General features: G+C 58.0%; 1 protein-coding gene across 7 annotated transcripts; it reads right to left on the bottom strand.

Annotated features, from left to right (window-relative positions):
- Positions 1–1,518: 1,518 nt before the first annotated feature.
- Atp8b2 (ATPase phospholipid transporting 8B2) lies at positions 1,519–21,625 on the bottom strand. 7 transcript variants are annotated; one of them, XM_087203268.1, is made up of 29 exons: positions 21,481–21,625; positions 19,524–19,591; positions 17,444–17,502; positions 17,050–17,163; positions 16,828–16,926; positions 16,491–16,552; positions 16,320–16,392; positions 15,996–16,066; positions 15,685–15,764; positions 14,195–14,353; positions 13,919–14,007; positions 11,687–11,883; positions 9,843–10,051; positions 9,142–9,185; positions 8,589–8,754; positions 8,268–8,456; positions 8,066–8,181; positions 7,427–7,591; positions 7,228–7,339; positions 7,012–7,117; positions 6,758–6,902; positions 6,438–6,621; positions 6,068–6,291; positions 5,631–5,714; positions 5,186–5,431; positions 4,952–5,090; positions 4,440–4,555; positions 3,543–3,673; positions 3,188–3,376 (listed from the first exon to the last, which is right to left on the bottom strand). In XM_087203268.1, the coding sequence occupies exons 2-28, from the start codon at positions 19,552–19,554 to the stop codon at positions 3,569–3,571; spliced, it is 3,384 nt and encodes a 1,127-aa protein (XP_087059394.1). In that variant the 5' UTR covers positions 19,555–19,591; positions 21,481–21,625; the 3' UTR covers positions 3,188–3,376; positions 3,543–3,568. The 7 variants fall into 7 exon arrangements, with proteins under 7 accessions (XP_087059392.1, XP_087059395.1, XP_087059393.1 ...); XM_087203266.1 differs by lacking the exon at positions 4,440–4,555 and having other exon boundaries at positions 1,519–3,376; positions 21,481–21,624; XM_087203269.1 differs by lacking the exon at positions 4,440–4,555 and having other exon boundaries at positions 1,519–3,376; positions 17,444–17,518; positions 21,481–21,619.
- Positions 21,626–21,960: the final 335 nt, after the last annotated feature.

Below are 21,960 nucleotides of genomic sequence, written 5' to 3'. Positions count from 1 at the left end.
GGACAGCAGAGGCCGGTCAGGACGGTGGGGCGCCTGGGGCAGGCCAAGCCTGTGGCTGGGGCCTTTGGCAGGAGCTGTGCTGCTCCATCCAGTCCACCACAGCCTGGCCCTGGCTCTCCTGTGCCCTCTCCCGTGACCGTGCAGCTTATCCATCAAGACCTCCTCCCTAATACTTCGGCTCCTCGAGGGTCACCTGAAAAGCCAGGAAGCCATGAAGCTAGGACACTGGTACTGGAAGCGGGGCGGGGATTTCGGGTGTGGTAGTGCATGCCTGTAGTCTCAGTATTCTGGAGGCTGAGGCAGGAGGATCATGAGTTTGAGGCTAGCCTAGGCTCCATAGTGAGACCCCATCTCAAAAAAAAAAAAGAAAGAAAAAGGAAAAGTCAGGCATGTAATCCCACCTACTCTGGAGGCTGAGCTGGGAAGATCACAAGTTCAAGGTCAGCCTGGACCACTTGGTGAGACCCTGTCTTAGACCTAAAATAAAAAGTGGGCAGCGGGGCGGGGATTTAGCTCAGTGGTTCCGCTGCCTGCCTCGAAAGCTCAGGGTCCTGAATTCGATCTCCAGTACCAAAAAAAAAAAGAGGGCCGGTAATATAGCTCAGAAGAAGGCCCTGGGTTCAACCCCCACACAAACAAAACAAAAATAAGCCCTGAAAGGCCGTTCCAGGGGAGGTCTGCTTCCCCATGCCGGGCAGGTCAGACTTTTGGTCACCTGAGGGGCCTAGAGCCCAGTCCTCAGCCTCTGCCTGGTCCTCCTGCCCTGCAGCCTCTCCCAGGCGGGAAGCCTCGGACCCCAGGGCTCCAGAAGGCTGAGCCAAGGAGGTGAAGTTGCTGGGGCCTTTGATCCCCAGTGAGCTCCGGGTCTGCCAGGCTGACAGGCAGGGAATGAAGGAGAGGGGCACGCTAGATGGAGAGGGCCCGGCCAGGTCTGCGGGCTGCTGGGGTGGCTGGAGGGCTGGCTTCGGGCAGGGCGTCCCGAGTGGCACCCATGTCTGACCTGGACTGAGCCTGTTCAAAGCCCACCCTTGCAGGAGGGGCTCAGCAAAGGCACAGACGGGACACCCAGTTCATGGTTCCCAGAACGGCCCTACAGCCATGCATGGGCGCCGTGTTCCATAATACACACCTGCACCCTCTCCAAAGAAAGGTCTCAGGGCTGCGGATTTAGCTCAGTGGTGATGCTGACTACCTCGAAAGCGCAAGGTCCCGAGTTTGATCCCTGGTACCAAAAAAACCCCTCCAACATTTCCCTACACACACCCACCCAGCATGCATCAGGGACAATGGCCTGCAGCCTGCACTGGGCAGTGGCCTCTGAAGGCCCTGAGCCACCAGCTGGACACAAGTCCCCAGGCCCCGCCCCCCACGTTCAGACCAGGGGTGCAGGGGAGGGAGGCACTGTCCCCAGCACCTGACCTCACCCCACCCAGATGCACCCACTCGCTCCGTTTAGGGGACAGCGGTCTTCACTTTCACCACAGGCCTTCAGTACCAGAAAAGAGGCAGATTACACAGTTCTCAGAAATTGAATTTTATAAAAAGGTATTTTTCTTTTATATCCATAAAACGATATAATTTTTGCAAGTATAGAAATGTGTCATAAATTATACAGAATGTTCCTTAATTACAGCTCAACGCAACTTGGTACTTTCCTCCCTCCCTAAAAAATGAGAGGGAACCAAAAAAAATAATATATATAACTGTGTGTGTGTGTGTGTGTGTGTATATATATATATATATATATATATATATTTATATAATATAGACAAACCAAATATGAAAGGAAATCATTTCCTCTTTGGTATAAAAATCAGACTCTCACCTTGAGAGACACAGACAGACATGATACTCAGTTTGTAAACTGTGGCCAAAGGGGTCTCCCTGCCAAGCCTTCCCTGGTGCCCCACCCACCCACACGCCAGCTCCTTTGTCCTGTGCCCACCGCCCAGCAAGGTCCCTGCACCAACCCCTGCTCCGCCCCAGCTGCCCAGGACGGTTCTTCCCAGGCTGATCAAGCAGCTGCTACCTTGGGAAACACCTGAATGGGGAACAGCTCCAGGCTGTGGCCAGGCTCTGAGGGGCCCTGTCCTGAGCAGTCTCCTGGCCCAGGCTCTGTTCCGCCCTCCACCTCCTCCTCAGCCCTGGACGCCACCCTGCCAGCTCCTCCCGGGCAGTGGACAGTGGACACGGCTGGGACCCCGTCCACAGGGGGGCGGAGAAGGGCGGCAGCCTTCCCTTCCAGTCCCCTCCGTGGCTCTGCTTCCTGCCCCGCCCCCCACCTCAGGGTCCTGGGGTGCCACCTAAGGGGAGGGGAGGGGTCTGCTAATGAACTTCAAACTCGATTTAAAATGAAAGCTCACCTCCCCCTTGACTGAACCTCACACTCAGCTTTCACTGCGTGACAGAGCCACTGTCCAGGCTCCGGCCCAGTACAGCAGGACTTACGGGATCAGGACCTGGTATGTGTGCACACGGGGGAGGGCACGCTCCAGGATCAAGGTGAGGAAGGTGAGGACCGAAGCCCCATACTCTCCCTCTCAGCTGGCAGCGCCTCGAGGGCTGGTAGCCCCGCCCCACGAGGGAACCGTCCCAGCAGGTAGGGCTCCCAGTGGGTGCCAGTCCCCTCTTCCCAGGAGAGGTAAGACTCCAACCCAACAGAAAGTCACATAAAGTTCTCCTGTACCTGCCAAAAAAAAAAAAAAAAAGGCAAAACCAAGCTGGATCCAAACACAAATCAAGGAGACAGACATAACGTGAGGGGCCCAGAGCCCCAGCACGTCTCCAGCTTCCCGGCATGATACATTCTTGTGTAATTCAGGAACAGGGGCTCGAGGGGCCCTCTGGGGAGCGGGAGTAAAAAAATAAGACTAGAGTGTCCCTGTGGGCTCCTGGCCAGGCAGGGCCAGACGCAGTCAGTTTTCCTCATTGGGGTTCCACAGCTGCTTCCCTCAGGGCTGCCTGCCCACGCCTGAGTCCCTGCTCTGCCCGGGCCCCTCCACCACCCTGTGGCAGGGCCAGGCGTAAGGACACCAGGTCCGAGCCTGTCCCTCGGGCCAGCCTGAGTGCCCTGCCATCGGCACAGGCTGCTGGGTCGTCACCCCTTGAGGGGCTTCTCGGCCCCACTGCCAGGGCTGCTGGCGCTGTCGCTCTTCTTCCTGCGCAGGCTCTCAATCCAGCTGGAGCTGGGGCGTGTGGTGAAGCTGGAGAGCGCCAGGGAGCTGAGCCGCATGTTCTTGCCCGACATGATGAGCTCCCCGAAGCCCTCCTGGTGGGAGAAGGCGTAGCCCGAGCGCCGGGACCCTGTGCGGCCCACCCGGCGCATGCAGCGGTGCTGCGCTTTCTGCTTCTTCCTCACCAGCTGGGTGTAGCGGACCTGGGCAGGGAAGGGACAGACAGCATCAGCGTGCTGGAGAGGCCCCGGAGACGGCCACCGCTGACACCCCAAGCAGTCGTGATGCAGCCCAGCTGCAGCCACACAGAGCTCGAAGCAGGGCCCCTTCCGCCACCCGGTCCCCGATGTGGGCGGCCCGGCCCCTCACCGTGTCAGACAGATCTGGTTTCAGGCTCAGCCTGAGGAACCGAAAGGCAACCACAGGCATGATGCAGACGACCGTGGTAAGCGCGATGGTGAGCCACACCGTGGGCTGGGCCAGCGTGTTCTGGGCATTCCCTAGGGTGCACAGGAGTTGCTGGCCCCAGAATTCCCAGTGGCGAGGACAGCAGCCCCTGACGTCCTGAGCACTCTCTGGCTCAGAACCCAAGTCAGCAAGGGCTCCCCTCTTCTCCAGGCCCAAAACATTTACCTCAATGTGATGCTGGTCCACAACTCTCCCAAGCCAGAGTCTCCTTAGCCACTAAGGACGTCCATGAACACCCAGTGGGCAGGCGGTCTCCCCGCCCACTCCCTCCCATGCACGCTGCTCCCCCGACCCTGCCGCACACCCCATCCAATGCGCAGGCTCCATTCTGCAGCGTCTGGGACCCCGCTGCATGTCCCTGCACCCCACACCACCCTAACGCCCACCCGGGCTGCACAGCAGCAGGTAACTGGCCTCCTCACCCCCACCTTCGTGGCCACTTCCTTCACCTTCCTCTGTGCTCTGAAGGAGCCCACGGCCACACATGCCAGGAAAGCCCTCCACCTCTAAGCGGCACACCTGGCCTCGGAGGCTCTTCAGGACCCCAGTTCCAGACATGCTCTCTGTCCACCCACAGCTGCCTTCTCATACACAGGCCCGCGAGGAAGCGCTGTGCCTGCCCAGCACCACGAGTCAGAGCAGCCAAGGCCAAGGCCCTCAGGGCCGCTGCACTGCCTCCCCACCCACCAGCCTCCCTGCCCTCCAAGGCCGCCCTGGGTCCAGGTCAGCCCAGCGGCTTCCTCACTGACCATCCTTCCTATATTTCTCTCGCGTATCATTTAAGTCTTTTTTTAGTACCGGGAGTCGAACTCGGGACCTTGTGCTTGCAAGGCCGGTGTCGGCACCACTGAGCCACATCTCTGACTGACCATCCTTTCTAACGCAAACTCGCCATGCTCTTTGCTCCTCTTCCCCTAAAAAAGCGACAACTTCAGGCAAATCGAAGGCAAACCTGGCAGCCTGGCATTCCAAGACCATGAAGGCTGCCCCCCTAGCCCTTCTCTGCTGCTCCAGCTACTCTCGCCTCACCACCTGCAGCCCTGTCCACTGCCCAGAACCCAGCCTCGTCACCATCCTGGCTCCTCTAGACCAGCCCTGGCCACCCCACTGGCGGAGTCTCTGTCAGCCAGGAAGCCACCCGACCCCCACAGCCCCCAACCTGCCGGGATAAGGCGGCTCTGTGGGGCCAGTGCAGAGCTCCTGGCTCTGCTGAGCTCCTAGTGAGCTCCTAGTGACACGGTGGGCGCCCACCCTGCCTGTCCCAGACCACTGCAGCTCCTCACTCTCCATGTAAGGCCACAGGCCCTTACCCACAAACCGGAACTGGTTCGGAAACATGTCAAAGAGTCCATTGCTGTGCATGGCGAAGAGGATGGCAAAGTAAACCGCGAGGCTGCCCCAGATGAAGAAGTGGTTGATGGCCGTCCAGTAGCCGGTGTCCAGCCCAATCTGCAGAGAGCAGGGGCCGTCAAGGAGCAGCCCTGGCCAGCCCTCCAGAGCAGGACCAATGCTCCCTCAGCAGTCGGTTCTGGCCTGCCTCGTACCTGCACACTGACCACGATGACCAGGGACGTGGCCACAGTGACCGCAAAGGACTGGTAGTCGGCCAGCTGGGTCCCGTCATCCCGGGTGGCCTCCGCGAACACCCCATAGGGGATGAAGAACATGAGCACGGATGTGTAGATGCCCTGGGCAATGCAGATGAAGAACTCCCGCTTGTTGAAGAGGAGATTCAGCTGGCCCGGCTCGTACAGCTTGGGGTACTCCATGCTCCGCTGCTCCGGGACGTCCTGTGTGGGGAGGCCGCGTGGCCAAGGAGGCTCAGGGTGGTCTGGGCAGACCCTGCCCCACCTCTGACAGCGGCCCCCAGTCTGTCTAGGGCCCGGGGAGTCATGGGGCCTCCCCACCACTCCTCGGAGAGGCAGCAGGCACAGGCGGGCACACGGTCAGTGTTTTCCCACCCTTCCTGGGCACCAAACTCCCCCGTACCTGATCAAAGACCCCCATAGCCAGGACCGGAAGGGAGGTGTACACAATGTTATAGAGAGTGATAAAATATTGGTCATACACGGTCTGGAAGAAAGCAGGGGGACAGAGTGAGCATGTGGCCTTTCTTGGCTACAAATCAGGCACCGGAAGAGAGTGATGTAACACCTAGGGAGTTCTACGGGGTTTTTCAAGCTTGCTCTCGACTCTCTTAAATAAACCTGTTTTTGTTGTGGTTTTTTTTTGCAGTACCAGGGATCGAACTTGGACCTTGCACTTGCCAGGCAGCCGTGGTGCCACTCAGCCATGTCCCCAGCCCAACAAACATTTCTTTTAAAGCATGCACCAGACAACAGGATTGGGTGAGGAAGAGAACAGACACAACCTCAGCCCTTAGGGAGTCCACACAGAACACAAATCAAAAGACGGGAACTCGCTACCTGGGCCGAGAAGCCACAGAAGAAGCCAAACCAGAAGTGGACCATGGTGAAAGCGAAGTTCTTGTAGAAGAAGTAGCAGAGGAACTTGCACATGCGCAGGTAGGACCAGCGCCCATGCACCAGCAGGAGGCGCTGCAGGAACTTGAACTGTGAGAAGGAGTAATCGGAGGCCAGGACAGCCTGGATCCCTTCCTGCCCGCTGATGCCCACACCGATGTGAGCCGCTGTAAGACAAGAGATGATAGGAAAGCGAAGATAGCCACACACTGCCGAGTCCACCCGTCGAGGCCTGCCTCCGGTCACCCTTCCCTGCCCAAGACCTCTGTGGACACCGCGCCTGCCCCGCCCCTACACCGCAGGCCACACTCACTTTTGATCATGCTGACGTCATTGGCCCCATCCCCAATGGCAAGTGTCACAGCCTTCTTGTACTTCTTCACCAATTCCACCACTTGCGCCTTCTGCAAGGGGGTCACCCGGCAGCAGATGACAGCTTTGCAGGCACACGCCGTCTCCAGAAACTCCAGCTCCATGTCTGCCTCCAGCGCGTGGGCCTGGAACACAGGGACACTGAGAGAGGACAGCCGTCCCCAGAGGAGCCTGGAGCCAGCTCCTCTGCCCCTCTGCAGGAAAGGCGAATAAAACGAGCTAAGTGCTCTCATGTCACCGGCTGAGCATGGTGACACTTACCAGGCTGTGACCATTGACAACAAGGGCGTATTCCCCGGCCACAGCCTCCAGGACAGAAGCCAGCTTGGAAGAAGACAGTTTCTCCTGGTAGGAGAAGCCATTGCCTACGGCGCGGGACGAGTCCAGCATCTTTTCCCGGGCTTTTCTGTGAAGGCGAAAGCAAGTGTGCTGTCTCCCAGGCCGTGCGGGAGCAGGCTCCAGCCTGCCGACCGCAGGGCGCACTGAGGGCACTGCCTCCCTCAGGCCTTGCTTACCTGAGTTCTTCTCGCACCTCCAAGACGGTGTGGCCAGTGACTATGAACACCTCCGTCATGTCGTCCGTCAGCATCTTGCAGGAGTAGCCAATGTTCACGGCCGTCTCTACCAGGAGAGAGGCAGGTCAGCACGCCTCCTGCCTGGTGCCCCAGCCCCACGCCAGGCCCACGCAGGACTGCTGTCCGGCAGCTCCCTCTGCCCTGCCAGGCCCTCACCTTGCTTGTCTCCAGTAAGCACCCAAATCTTGATGTTGGCCAGGGTGAGCAGGGCGATGGTCTCTGGAACCCCCTGCTGGAGCTTGTCCTCAATGGCTGTGGCACCCAGCAGCTGGAAATCCCACAGGGCGTTTTCCTGGCACGAGAGCAGCAGGCTCGGGCCGGTCCTGCCTGCCCGCGGCCTGCGCTGGGCACTCACCATCATGTCGCGCTCCACCTCCTCATAGACGCTGGCCAGCCTGTCTTCCCGGCTGTCCTGGGCCAGGCTGGCCTGCAGTCGTCTCTCAGCCCATTCCTCGTAGTATTCTTCATCCAGATCCTTGTAGGCCAGAACCAGGGTCCTCAGCCCTTCCCCTGCATACTCCTGCAGGCAAAGTTTGCAAGTCACACACCAGTAGGTCCAGGGAGCTAATGACAGATGGCAGGAAAATTCTTAGGTGTTCTAAACACAAACACACACACCAAAGTAAGTTACTTGTGGTGCTGCACAACAGTAACCCTGGCACTGCGGGAGGCTGAGGCAGGAGGATCATTGTTTGAGCCAAGTTTGGGCAACTAAGTGTCTTAACAAGACCCTGTCTCAAAATTTAAAAGTGCTGGATGTTGCTCAGTGGGGAGGCCCTGAATTTACTCCCCAGTGACACATACACAAAAGAGGTGACGGCGAGAGTAGATGTGGTCATCTGCGTGGCTGCAGTACTCACTGTATTACACATCTGAATATTAAAATATACCAAGTACCTTAAATATAATAAAGACAACGAGAAACACCCAAGAAAGCAGGCCACGCTCCCCGTGTCCTGCACCGAGGCTGCCCAGCGGCCTCCCTCACACCTACATTCAGGTGGTCCGTGGTGGGGCCGAGCAGCTCATGGGTGGAGCAGTGGAGTCTGTCCAGCAGGATGGTGTCGGCCCCTTTGCAGTACAGGCGGATCTTCCCCTCCGGGCTGCGCACTGCGGATGGGATGGGAGGAAGTGCAGGCCACGCGCGAGTGCCTGCCGGGATGCGCCGGCCACGCCAGGCCCCGGCCCCGCCTCACCTATCACTGACATGCGCTTCCGGATGTTGTTGAAGTCCAGGATGGCCAGTAGCTGGTAGGTGATGGCTATGCCCATCTCGTGGACGGTGATGGTCTTGGGGGTGCGAGAGCGGAACACGAAACCGAAGTTCCTGGCCGCAGTGACCAGGGCGCCCTCGTCTGGAGACTGGGCTTTGTAGTACAGCTCTCCTGGGCAGAGAGGAAGAAGGCACAGGCTGGCAGCAGCCCTGCGCTCAGCCACGGCCCCACCCAGGCACCCCAGTCCAGAAGTGCCAGGAGCACCAGCCCAGCTGGGCACAGCCAAGCCGGCTCCGGGCTCACCTTCGCTCTTTTCTTCCGACATGACAGTGTGACACAGAGAAAGGAGGCGGAAGAACTCGTGCGCATGGGGGTCCCCCAGCTTGACAGCCTCCAAGAGGCTGGGGTCCCAAAATAAGAACTTCTTGTCAGCCAGAGGATTAAAGGAGAAGTCCACGGGTTCAGGCCTCTGGGAGGGGAAGATGGCTCTCAGGAAAGGCTGGGCTGGTCCCACGTCCCAGGAGAGGGGCTGCCCCTGCCTCCCGGTGCTCACAACAGCCAAAGCCCTGCCTGTGCCTGTGCGCCCCTAAAGTGTGCATCGCTGCTGGCAGCTCCACCTCCTGCCCACACAGCACATAGTTCCCAACTGCACCCACTGTTGCTGGTCAGGAGCGCGATTGGAGCATACAGTGATTGTTTTGTTCTTTTATTTTTTGAGACAGGGTCTCACTATGTAGTTCATCCCAGCCTCAAATTTGCAGCAATCCTGCCTCAGTCTCCTGACTGCTGGGATTACAGGCGTCCACCACCACCACGCCCAGCTCAGAGCTTGAAACCATGAGAGACTGAATCTCACCTCTCCCAATTCAGCTTTGTGTCCCAGGACATCAAACACGTCACCTGCACACAGCCAGGACAGAGCAGAAGCAAGGTCAGAGCAGGGGCTCCGAAGCATGGGGAAGGCCTCCAATCCAGAACCCAGGGCCTGTGAGCCCTCAGCACATCCACCTTGCTGACTCGAGGCACAGGAGGTAACAGGCATCCTGGACCCAGAACCCAGGATCATGGCTGTAGTAGTCACAACCCACCCGCTGCCAGCCCAGCTCGCTCCAGGCCTGCACAGCAGACAGAGCCTTACACCCTGAGTCCAGGTCGGTACAGAATGCAGGGCTCATGCCTGTGAGGTCAACCCTGCACACCCGGGCATGCCATCCCAGCAGCTCAGCCACTGGCCACTGCAGCAGGGCCATGCCCAGACGACTGCAGTCACACTCCGGAGACTCACAAGGTCCCTGAGCAGCAGCACGGGGAGAGTCTAGCACACACCAGGCAGCCAAGCTCCAACCTGGCCAGGTGCCCAGGGGCCAAGGTCTGGGGCTTCACTCCAAACAGCTGAGGAGCTGAGAGCAGGGTGAGGGCTTCAGGGGAAGAGGCAGGACTCTTGGTCCCTGCCTGCTACCCGGTACGAAGACAGAACGGCCCTTCTGGGCCCCGTAGATTCACGTGGGAGAAGGAAAAGCCAACATGGGGAAAAGGATGCGAGCCAGGCCGCCCTACCGTAGCTGCGGCCACTGATGGAGCACTTGTTGAAGACCATGATGTTCTGCGTGAGGGTGCCCGTCTTGTCAGAGAAGATGTACTCCACCTGGCCCAGCTCCTCGTTCAGGGTAGTGGTGCGGGCCTCCGCAGGTGTGCGCTTCTTCGTGCAGAACATCTTCTTGTCCCAGTTGATGAAGTAGCTGTGGCCCAGCCGGATGACCTCCACACTGCACACGGGAGGGGCAGGACACAGGAGGACAGGACAGGAAGTGAGGCGAGGCTGGGCGGGGAGCAGGCCCTCAGGGGAACACAGAGCAGATATCCAGGCAGGAGCCTGGGCGGGAAGGGCAAGGCGCAGCCACGTCTCCCCGCCCGCCCGCCCCGACCCTCCAGACCCTCCAGACACGAGGTGCACGGGGCCTGGGCAGACAGGGCAGAGGAGGAAAGGAACCGTGGGCAAGGCACTTGGCCAGTTCTTACCTCAGGACTAAACACAGACACCATGCAGAGAAAGGCAAGAGCGAGTGTGGGGTGCGGGGAGAGAGTGAGGGTGCTCTGCTCGCCCTGGCCCACTCCGCGCTGCCCCACCCCACACGAGGCCCCGGAGCCAGGCTGACCCCGCACGGAGCAGAGCGCTGTCGCTCTCCCTTCACCGCTCGCCAGTCGTCACCCTGGGGATGGGACTGAGCCATGGCCGGGAGGGGCCGCCTGGTCGTGTCACCAGGCAGACAAGCGGGCTGGGAAGCCAGCCCTGCCCCTGCTGCTGCACTGCCCTCCCCAGGACACTGCCCTGACCAGGCAGAAAGCGAGGCTCCTGAGGCGCGACCACAGCTCCGCCTCAACTGGGATACAAAACAGGGACAGCAGAAGCCCACAGATGGGAGAACCACCTCAGGTAGTAAACAAGAAAGTACTTTTGTTGTTGTTATTTGTTTGAGACAGGGTCTCACTATGTAGCCCAGGCTGGCCTTGAATTCACAGCAATCCTCCTGCCTCAGCCTCCCGAGGGCTGGGATGAGTGCACCACCTCGCCTGGCTAGATTTAAAACAACAAAAAAAACCTTTAACGGGGGCTGGGGATTTAGCTCAGTGGCTCCACCACCTGCCTCGAAAGCACAAGGTCCTGAGTTTGATCCCCAGTACCAAAAAAACCCCAAAATACCTTTAATGGTTTGCCAAGCATAGGCAGACACCAAACTCCAGTATCGGGGCGGCCCCTGCCTAACTGTTCTTGAAGGTGCTGCCAGTTTCTGTCCCCTTGCCTTTGTTTCCGGACTTCTCTTCCTCCTCTCGCTTCCAGCTCCGTCTTCACCCACCTTAGTGCACCCCTGTGAGACGTCCACCTGACTGCCCGCCTGGGAGGGAGGTGCTTTCAGCCTCACACGCCTAGTGCTTCCCACCTGGAATCTCAGTACCTGGTGCTGCCCCTTCTGGAGGAGGAAGCCATCTGACACAGCCAGGGCCTGCTCTACACAAAACGCTCTAGGTAGAATGACTTCTGCCTTCTTCCTATTTTGCTTTACAACGTGCTGAGATTTTCCTCCCACTACCAGACTTAAGCTCCTAGCGGGAGGGAAATCCATTCCTGGTTCATCTCTGCATGTACCATGCCACCTCCAAGATCCTTAGCACGTGGAAGGCGTGCAATAAATACATGCTGAAGAAGTCACTGTTGTTCTAATATAGTCCCAAATGGCAGGAAATTTTAGGGTAAAATTCTGCTCTGCACACAAAGATAAAGAGGTAACAAAAATGTTCACAGTAGTTAGAAGGGGGCTCCACATTTTTTCTCAAGGACTTCACCTTCACAGAAAGCTTTGCCGAGGAGCCCGAGGGGACGCCAGGTCAGGGAAAGCACGTACCTGACATACAGTGAGATGGGCACAACGGTGTTGAGGATGATGATGTAGGACCAGAAGGAAAGGAAGCCGGAGAAAAAGGCACTGTCCACCGCCTCGTCCCAGGGCAAGTAGACCTGGAAGCGCATGCCAACCTCATGCTCCCAGATGGCATTGCCGATGGCCAGGATCACCCCCATGCAGACCAGGAATCCAAAAATCTAGGGAGTGAGACGCTGAGACTAGTGGGGACTCAGGAAGCCACAAACACAAGGAGTCCGGGAGGACGGTCACCAGTGTGCCAGAGCACCTGACTGGCAGCACACTCTATCCGACAGCTCAGGCCTCCGGCCTGTGGGTCTGGACATCACGAGGCTGCTCCTTGGACACTTCCTCAGCTGCAGGGTGGGGAACCTGGAGCACTGAGGCATCCGAAAAGGTGCTGAGAGTGGGCTGAGCTTTCCACAAATCAAAATACTCATGCACCTGGACAGCCTTCACAGCTGCCAAACTCCCCGTTACTACAATGTCTCTATTCTATACACAGCACCGTTTTTTAAACCAGCGAAACAAACTATTTTCATGAACAGCAGTTTTTTTTCCAGCACTGAAGATTGGACTGAGGCCCTTCATATACGCTAAATCCCCAGGACTTTTAAAAAAAATTTTGAAACACAGGGCCAGGGGTTTAGCTCAGTGGTTTCACCACCTGCTGCGCAAGCACAAGGACCAGAGTTCGATCCCCGGCACCAAAAAAAAAAATTTTAAACAGAATTTTGCTAAGTTGGGAAATCCTTCACTCAGGCTGGGCTCAAACTTCCCTTCTCCTGCCTCAGCCTCCCAGCTGGGATCACAGGCGCATGCCACCATACTGCAAGAAAATAATCAAGACCACTACATGACTTCTCATGTCTTGTTTCAAAGCAGCCTCCACTGCTGAGGCTTTGAAACAGGGCTCACCTGGTGCTCAAAGACCACCAGGGGCAGGCAAGCCTCTGTTCGACTGACTTAACCATGCTCTCAGGGTGGGGTTTTTTCAGTCTTTTTTGAGGCAGGGTCTCCCTTTGCAGTTCAGACTGGCCCTGAACTCACTAGTAGCCCAGGCTGGCCTCGACCTCTTGGTGATCCTCCTGCCTCAGCCTACCGAATGCTGGGATTACAGGCATGCACCACCATACTCAGCTTGGGGCTTTTATTTTTATAGATTCTTTTTTTTGGTACCGGGGATCGAACTGGGGTCCTTGTGCTTTTGAGTCAGGCGGCGGAACCACTGAGCTAAATCCCCCGCCCCATGGGGCTTTTATTTTTAATGAAAAAAATAAAACAAATTTTCATAACCAAACAAGAGAATAACATTAATTACACTGTGTATCATCATCTTCAAAGCAATTACTCTGTATAACACATAAACCAAAAAGATTCTGGTAAAAAGAAATAGATAACACAAACTTTCTTGTCAATGAACTAAGATAAACTATTACTATAAATGAAACAAGTTATCGTGTACATTGAAATTTTTTTTTTTTTGGTACCGGGGATCGAACTCGGGGATCGAAATCAGGACCTTTCGCTTGCGCGGCAGGTGCTGGAACCACTGAGCTCAATCTCCAGCCCCTTGTTGAAATACTTTTAAAACAACAGAACACGTCATTTGAGGAATCAGGCTGGGTTTCTGCGACCCCTTTCCAGCCTAGGCAGAAACTGTCTGAACAGAGGCAGGCCCAGCACCTGGAAGCCGGCATGCAAGGAAGGGGCAGGCAGCAGGCGCAGGGCCAGATGGTGAGGACAGCCTGGACAGGAGCTCGGACTTCTGGCTCAACAAGAGAAGGATTCAGGAATTGCCAAGAATGAAGAGAAACCTTCCCTCTGAGAACCTCCACCCTCAGAAGTCAGGGGAAAGGACCCTGCTAACCAGCTTGCAAATGGAAAGCTTTCTCTTTGTGGCCCCTCCACCCCATGAAGGCCTCCTTGTCCCCGGCAGAGGCAAACATGGGGTCACATGCTGCACTGGGCCATCATAACCAGGAGACAGAAGGGACGATGTTGTTTCAGCTTTAAACTGTTGATTTATGCCTCAAGTTTTTAAAAATAACATCTTTCCAGTCTAGAGGAGACTGAAATAAACTCTGCCTTTGAGTAGCTGGCCTATCAGTGGCTTCACAGCCAAACCCAGACCCTTTTGACCAGGGAAAAGCAACTGGAGGGGAAAAGGGAAGCACCCAGGGAGAAGCCAGGGCAGAGGTGGGAGAGGCTCACCCAGAGCACCAGCGTATTCATCAGCCGGTCAATGCTTGTTCTCTTGAACTTCGTCCTGCCGCTGTTCTGCATCAGCTTAGTGTCAGGACCTGGGGCAGAAGGCGAAGCCAAGTAACAACCCTGCCTCCGGGCCTGGGTGCTGGTCCCCAGGCTGTCACTGGGTGGATGAGACACTTGTCCCCAGAACTGCAGGCACTGAGCCTACACTTTCTCCCCAAGGGAGGGCTGAGTCGACAACTGCCAACTCGTTCTTCCTCTGAACCCTCGGGAGCTCACCCGCGAAGATGACCAGCCCGAAGCACCACTCAGTGTTCCGCAGCACGCAACCACGCAGCAGCATGTTCTGGTTGCTCAGGGGGAACTTGCTCTCCTTCCAGTAGAGGGTCCCGCTGAATCTGTCCAGCTTGTTGTTGGGGGGTTCACAGATCACTTCACCTGGGCGGGAGAGGAGGACAGCTACTCAGGGTCCTGGCCACGGCATGACATGAAAAGTGAGGCAGAAAGCAGCCAAGGGAGAGGGCAAGAGGCGCAGGCAAACTGGTGGCAGTGTGAGCTGATGCGGCTTCTCAGGAGAAGAACAGGGCAGCGTGGACTCCTATTATGAGCATAACCCCCAAAAAACTGCCGGGCGTGGTGGTGCACACCTGTAATCCCGGCACTCAAGAGGCTGAGGCCCGAGAACTGCCACCAATTCAAGGCCAGCCTGAACAACTAGTGAGACCCTATCTCAAAACAAAAAGATAAATGTTTTATATGCTGATGCGTTAAAATACTTATAATGCATTTGACAGGTCTGAAAAAGGGCAGACTGGGGCTGGGGATTTAGCTCAGTGGTTTTGCCACCTGCTGCATAAGCGCAAGGACCCGAGTTTGATTCCCGGTACCAAAAACAAAAACAAAAACAAAAGCAGGGCCGGGGATTTAGTGGAGTGGGTTCACCACCTGCTGCGCAAGCACAAGGACCTGAGTTCGATCCCCGGTACCAAAAAAAAAAAAAAAAAAACACAAAGGGAAGACTGCAGAGACTTCAGCATAACAATTATTCATAACTATGTTTCCATGTTCCTATGAACATATGTAAAAAGCGTAGATGAGCTGGGCATGGTGGTGCACACCTATAATCCCAGCACTCTGGAAGGCTGAGGAAGGAGGATAACAAGTTCAAGCCCAGCCTGGCCAATTTAGTAACTTAGCAAGACCCTGTTTCCAAAATAATAACAATAAAAAAAAATTTTTAAAGGACTGGGGGGCTGGGGATTTAGCTCAGTGGTTCCACCGCCTGCCTCGCACACGCAAGGTCCAAATTCGATCCCTAGCACCAAAAAAAAAGGACTGGGGATGTAGCTCAGTGCAAAGAGCCCTGGGCTCAATACCCAGTACTGCAAAAAGAAAAAAGTATAGATGAATACACACTGAATCATCAGTTAATGTGGCTACCCAAGAAGGACAGAACTGGAGGGAGGACAGACTACTGTGTTAACTTTTCTTACATACTCCGTAGTCTGTCTTCTGATAAGGAGCATATATTATTCTGAGCTAACAAGCAAAAAGAAGGAGTCGAATTTCTCTCAACATGCACAGCAAGTGGAAATGACCACCCACAAAACTCCCTTGACGTGGTCACCCGCCCCAAAGCAAGTGGCTGGCCTGCTTCCCTCCACAACGTCCAGGTGCCCCCACAAGCCCCGAACCTGGAGCCCACAGGAGCCCACAGCAGCCCGAAGCCTGGCCCACCCCACCGGGGCTGCTTCTGCAGGGCTACTCACCATCGAACTTGGCAAGCTTGCCAATGTCGCCCAGCTCCGAGGTGACAGGGATTGCCTGGCGCACTTTCATGTTGGTCTCTCTGGAAGGACAGGACCCTGAGCCCTGGCTCCCTCCCACTTCTAGAGTCCATCTGGGGGCACCTGACTACAGGGTGCCACTGCTTAGCCAAGACTTCTACACAGCCGAAGTCTTTCCGACCCCCAACTTGTACCACAAAGGACAGAGCTCAGACCTGAGAACCTCCTCCAAAGCCATCTTCCTGCTCCCAGGGAGGCAGAAGGAGAGGGCTAACACTGAGCATGCCACTCACCCGTCGAGCTCTGCTGTCTCTATGTAACACAGCCCGTGGGGCTCACTGCTGGACAGGAGCAGGAGATCCGCCTAGAGAAAACCCAGTGAGGACTGCAGCGCCGGCCCCCCTCGGGCTCTGGTGAGAGCCCCCACTAAGCACGCTCAGCTTGCTTATTCCAGCAACATCAATGGCTAGTCTCGGCATCTTCACACAACAGAGGAACCCTCCCGCTCAACAAAGTCTCCTTTCACAGTGGTAAGAGACCAAAGTAGGAAGGACTCAACTCTTTCTGCCCAGAGGAAAAGCAGCCCTCGTGACCCAGAGGGGCACCTTGTCCCTTACCGCCACAAACTGGTTATTTTCAAGCTTGATAATGTCACCAACACAGACATTCATCCACTGCTCCTGCTGGAGGCTGCAGCAACAGAAGACAGTGATGAGGCCGTCAGCAGCTATGGACATTCCCAGAGGATCCCCTTCCTCACAAAGCTACCGTCTCTAACAGGAACTCACATTCCACTGATCAGCACCTGAGACTGACGGTTATTCACCTGGTTATCACTCTTGTGTCGGAACTAAACAGAAGGGAAACAAGAGGGGTGAAGTCCAATTCCCTGCTGCAAGGGAACTGAGCCTTCAGGGGGACTCCAAGCATGCTGGGGAATCCCCTGTCTACACCTGTCCACAGACCGGCTCTCCCGGACCCCCTTCCCCTCAGCTAAGGTATCATAGATCTAGCTGGACCAGGTGAGGGATGGCAAGGTCACCAAGGAACTGTGCTGGGTGAAGATGGCTTGAGTTGGGGGTGGGAGGAAGGCAATGGGGGAAAAGTAGAATGAAAACAACTCACGTAGTCATCAGTAGCATCTTTAACAGCTGTGATGGTGAGGACCAAAACCAAAGGCACAATGGTGGTGAACCAGGACAGGGAAGAGATCTGCGGGATCAACTGAAAAGAAAAAAGAAAAACATGCTTCTGAGGCCCATCCAACACCTTCCTGCCCTAAATCCTCCTCTTCTTTGGCTTCGTTTTGCTTCGTGAGTCACAGTGGACACATGATAGGCCACTTACCTGCAGAATGAGAAGGAACAGGAAGTAGGTGTTGGCAACTTCCTGGAACTGCTCAAAGAGGTTGACAGGCAGGAAGGTGAGAATGTTGTACTTGGAGGTCTTGATGCAGTTGCTCTGCGGCAGTGGGAGAGAAGATGACTCGGTGGCCCCCAACCCTCACCCAGAACCTGAGGCTGGCTGCCCCAAACGTCAGAAATGGGGGTCTCCTTGGGTCACGCATCCTGCTTCACCAACCAGTGAAGGCCTAAAGAATTCTGCACTGTAGCAGATGGAAAGTAGCCAAGAAGGCTGCCTTCGTCTCCCCGAGGCGTCCTCCTTGTCAGCCATCAGTCCCAGCCCAGGACATCCCTGTACTTCCCCCTCCTGCTCTGGCCAGGTGGCTGGGGTCACTTACCGCATACTGGAATTTCTCATTGTATTCCCGGTCATTAGCCCGTGCCCTCCTCTCTTCTTCTACAACAGAACCACGCTGCAGTTAGGAGGAGCAGGCTGAGGCCGGGACCGTCCTGACGAGGGTCCTACTTCATGGAGGACCACAGAGAGCCCTGGCTCTATTCACAGAATATGGTTCTACGGAGCTAGCTCCACGGCTCTGCCTCTCAGTTCCCCTCTCCAGTCTACCTCCCACCAACAGCTGCATTCACAGGAAAGCCTGTTTTCTTCTCCCTCTAAAGAGCCAAGATCCTCCACTGGGTGTACCACCCACCCCAACCCGTCTCTGGAGGAGCCTTAGTCACTGACAGTCATGGGGATCCCCAGGCCCTTGTGTTGCTACTATTAATGCAGCCATCAGTGCAATCAAGGCGCTGCGGCTGAAGATGCAAGCCATCTTCCTCTTGGGGACCACATGCCTGTACATGGGGAGGACGGGTGGTAGGGGTCACCGTGCCCTGGAGCCGCTCTGCGGCAGCATCCCAGTCCCACGTGCAAGTCCCCCACAGGAACCTCTGCTTGTCACATGTCACCAGCAGCAGCTTCTGACTGGCCAACAATGACATCATCTATTTCACAGCTCATCTTCAGGCAGTGAAGGTTGGGCTGAGGGATATGGGTCACACAGACCGAGGCAGAGATGTGAGAGGAGACCAGACATACCTGAAACAGCCGCTCTCTAACTGCGGCTTCCCCTGTACCATCTACATACACTTCCTTTCAGTAGTTCACTGTGCTTGGCTACACCTATCTAAATCTCTGCAGGTCCCCGACTGCAGGCACCAAGTTCAGGTCCCACCAGAGGGGTTGTCCTACGAAGAGGTCCCCATCTCGCGTCCCTGGGGTCACAATGACCTCGGGCCGGAAAACTTAGTTGGGCAGCAAACCCAGTACCTTAAACCTGTCAAAGAGCCAAAGGCAGCTTTCAGAGCCCTCTCTCCAGGGCGCCAGAGCGCACTGCAGCGGCAGCTCCCGGGCCACAGTGACTCCCGCCTACCGGACCAGGACCCAGGACCGCGCTAAACCAGAAACTTCCCCCGAGGAGCCCCTGGCCCCTGAGCCATCGCCATGGGCCAGGCCAAGGAAGAAGTGGGGATCTCCGGGTCCGGACAGAAAACCGGGGGAGGCCGGCGGCCGCGGAGAACGGAATGCGGAGAGCTGCCTCTGGTTACCTGTCCCCCATGAGGGCTTCTTCCGACTCCAGGAGGGGGGCGCCCCGGCCCGGGCCCACTTCTCGGGCATCTCCTTGGGGACCGTCATGGTCCCGGAGCGAGCGCGGAGGGCGCACGGTCTGTCCTCGGCCTCACCGGCGCCTCCCGCCTACGGGGCGGCCTCCGCGGAGGCGCAGGAGCTCAGAGGGGAGCCCCGGCCACCCGGCGCGCACAGCCCCCTGCGCCTCGGCCATCCTCGGGCCCGCCCGGACCGCCGCGAGCTGAGCTCAGCGGCGCCGCAGCCCCCGAGTCTCCCCGCAAACGCGCAGCCCAGCTCCGCCCGCCCCGACTGCAGCGGCCGCAGCAGCGCCGCGTGGGCGACCGCCAGTGGAGCCCCGCCTCCCCGCCCGCGGCCGGCCAATGGGGAGCGGACCGCCGTCGTCGGGGCAACCGCGCGTCCCCGCCCCCAGAGGCCAGCCCTCGACCGGGCGGTGGAAACCAAAGGGAGGGCCTGAGAGTAGGCGCTGCAGGCGCCTCCAGATAAGCACGCAGGTGTGTGGACCCGGGCCGGTGCTCACGCATCCCGCCAGGAAATCCAGCTCCAGCATCGAAAGGAAAAACTCTCCTAGGCTTTCCCCAGGATGCAGAGCGGTTTAATCTCCCCTTCCCCAGTCGGCCGTGGTGGCACAAGCCTGTGATCCCAGCACTTGGGAGGCTGAGGCAGGAGGATGGCCGGCCGCACCAGCCTGAACTACAGTGAGACCCTGTCTTAAAAAAAAAATCTCCCTTTCCCCGAACCCATACCAGTTATCTCTCTTCCCTTGGTTCCCTGAGCCAGAACAACAACCATTCATGATGGCCCCTGGGACCCCCACCCCTTGCCATTCTTACCTGGGGGGCGCTTTTTTGCACACAGTGCCATCTCACCCAACAAGGTCCCAGCAATCCCATGGGAGACCCTGCAGGAAGGCAGCAGATGCAGGGGGCCACCAAGCAGAGGGTGACCCTTCACTGCCCTTCAGCCCCTCCAGTGTCCCTTCTCCGCTCTGCCCTGCCCTCAACAGCCAGCTGCATCAACACTCTCCCACTTCCTGCCAGGACATCAGAGGAAAGGGGCTGCCCTCTGCTTTGGGTACACGGGGGAGCTGATCGTCTACCAAAGCAAAGGCCTGCAGGGGAAGGGGGCACAGGTCCCAAGGTGTCCATCCCAGGGACAATGGCTGCCCCACGATCTCCTGGTGCCGACGACGTGTGGCGCCTGTACTAGAAAGCAGCATTTCCCCGAGGGGTGCAAGGCGGGAACAGAAGCAGGAAACACCTGGCAGGGCATCAGGAAGCCGGCGGGCAGGCTCCGCCCTTCTTTCAAGTCCCCCACGCCGGCCGCTTGGGGCTTCCATTATCACCTCCTCCGCAGAGGAGCTCATTCTAGAGGCAGGGCCTGCACTTCCTGGCCAGACAGTCCCCAGACACTTCCTCTCAATCTGGGCAGCCGCCCCTTGGGCTAGCAGGAGGGTCTTTCCAACCACAGCAGAAGAGGCCCTCACCCTCTCTTGCACCTAAACGGAGTCCAGTCAGGGCAACACTGGGTTCAAGCTCAGAAAGCATCAGTCATCCGGATTTCCACCTTCCCACATCTTTTCTTTCTCCTGAAAAGGCGTAAAGCCTGAGCCGGGAGTAGTGGCATAATCCCAGCTACTAGAAAGGCTGAGGCAGGAGGGTCACAAGTTCAAGGCCAGCCTGGGCAACTACCAAGACCCTGTCTTAAAATAAAATAAAAAATGAAAGGGCTAAAGATATAGCTCAACGGTAAGGAGCCTGCCTAACATGTGTGAGGCATTGGGTTCAATCCCCAGTACAACAGGGGAAAGAGAGAGAGAGGAGGAGGCGGTGTTGGGGCTGGCCTACAAGACAGGCTCACAGAGCCTGGAGCCTGTTCCCCAGCCTGGCCCAAAGGAGAGGAGAGGGCTTCCACCTCCTCCTCGGGCCTGCCTCCAGCCTACAGGGAACACCCCAGCAGCCCGTCTACCCAGCCTCTGTAATTACAAACTGCCCACAGCCCAGTCACCCACTCCAGTTCTCCCTCCCTGCCCCGGACCCAGCAACACTGACAACCAGGAGACCTCTTCCTCTCTGACCCTCCCCGAACGTGGCAGGCAAGGCCGTCTGGCTCAGGAAGAAAAAAATCTCATCCACAGTTTGGAGATGCCAAGACCTCCTCCAGGGCCCCAGCCAGGGTCTCCACCCAGTCTAGAGAATGAGTCACGGGGTGGGGTGGGGAGGTAGGGAGGCGAGGCTGCAGGGTGGGCAGCAGGTTTCCCGCCGGCACACCCGGAGGTGGTCGGTCCAGAAGCGCTGCCAGCCCGGGGGCTGGGGCTGCGTCCCAGGCAAGACTTAGTGGAGGAGCTGGACAGCCGCCGGGAGGCAGGAGTCTGGAACCGGCCCAGGAAAGTTGTTTTACCTCTAAGGCGCCGGGAGACTGAAGCAGCCTTGGCCCCAGACCCCATGCCGGGCCGGGGCAGAAACGGAGCGGGGCTGGCAACAAGGCCCCCTACTTCTGCCCGGCCTCGTAGCCGGGGGCTCTGGACCGGTCCGGCCCATCGGCCACGTCGCCCTGCCCCAGCCCCCTCTGCAGCCACATCTGGGTAAAAATAGCTGGCCCGGGGAAGAGGATGCTCACGGGGAGAGGGCGCATCCTCCCGCCCGCTCCTGCCCCGCGCCCACCGACACCCTCTTCCGGCGCAGGCCGGCGGGTCGGGGACGCGGGAGGAGCCCTAACCGGGACGGTCACAGGGCGGGCAGAGACCGCACTCCGAGACAAAGCCCGGCCCGCACCCCGCGCCCGCCTCACCTCAGCGCTCCGCGCGCGGCGCCCGCCCCGGCCGCCCCGTCGGGCCCATGCCGGGGCTGGGGCGGGGGCGCTCGCTCGGCTCCCGCGGGCTCCCGCCCCCAGCTGCGGCCCGCTCTGCCGCCCGGCCCGCTACTTTGTGTCACTTCGGGCCGCGGCGGGGCGGAAGTGACGGCGACGCGAGCGGGCGGGGGGCGGAGGGGGTCTGGGGAGGGGAGGGCGAGCGAGGCGCGCGCCGCCATCTTGGAGCCGGGCAGGGGTTCGGCGCGGCTCCCCCGCCCCCGCGGCCCGCGCCGGCAGACAAACGACTGCGAGGCAGGGTGCGCAGGTTTTATTTTAATTTGGAAGAAGGGGATGGGAGGAAGCTACTGCCCTCTCGGTCACGAGAGCATCATCTGCGGGAGGGGCGCGAGGCCGGAGGAGCGGGGCTTCGGGGACTTCCCGGCGGCCGCCTCCCCTCAGCCCCCTCGGAGCCGCCCGCCC

The sequence above is a fragment of the Heterocephalus glaber genome, unplaced genomic scaffold (genome assembly GCF_053883595.1).
Source record: "Heterocephalus glaber isolate CG9 unplaced genomic scaffold, H.glaber_assembly_v1.0 deba00001795, whole genome shotgun sequence".
Classification (NCBI taxonomy): Eukaryota; Metazoa; Chordata; class Mammalia; order Rodentia; family Bathyergidae; genus Heterocephalus; species Heterocephalus glaber.
This window is presented reverse-complemented; position numbering and strand designations above follow the sequence as displayed.

Bases quoted from the DNA above. Each gene is read 5' to 3' on its own strand.
- Atp8b2 (XM_087203267.1), bottom strand. From the start codon at position 20,237: ATGCTTTCTGAGCTTGAACCCAGTGTTGCCCTGACTGGACTCCGTTTA. The intron at 7,592-8,065 runs GTAGGTGTGAGG...CTTTGCCTGCAG, and splicing joins CCACCACGGACCACCTGAAT to GAGTATGCAGGGGAAGGGCT. The intron at 5,091-5,185 runs GTACGAGGCAGG...TGCTCTCTGCAG, and splicing joins TCATCGTGGTCAGTGTGCAG to ATTGGGCTGGACACCGGCTA.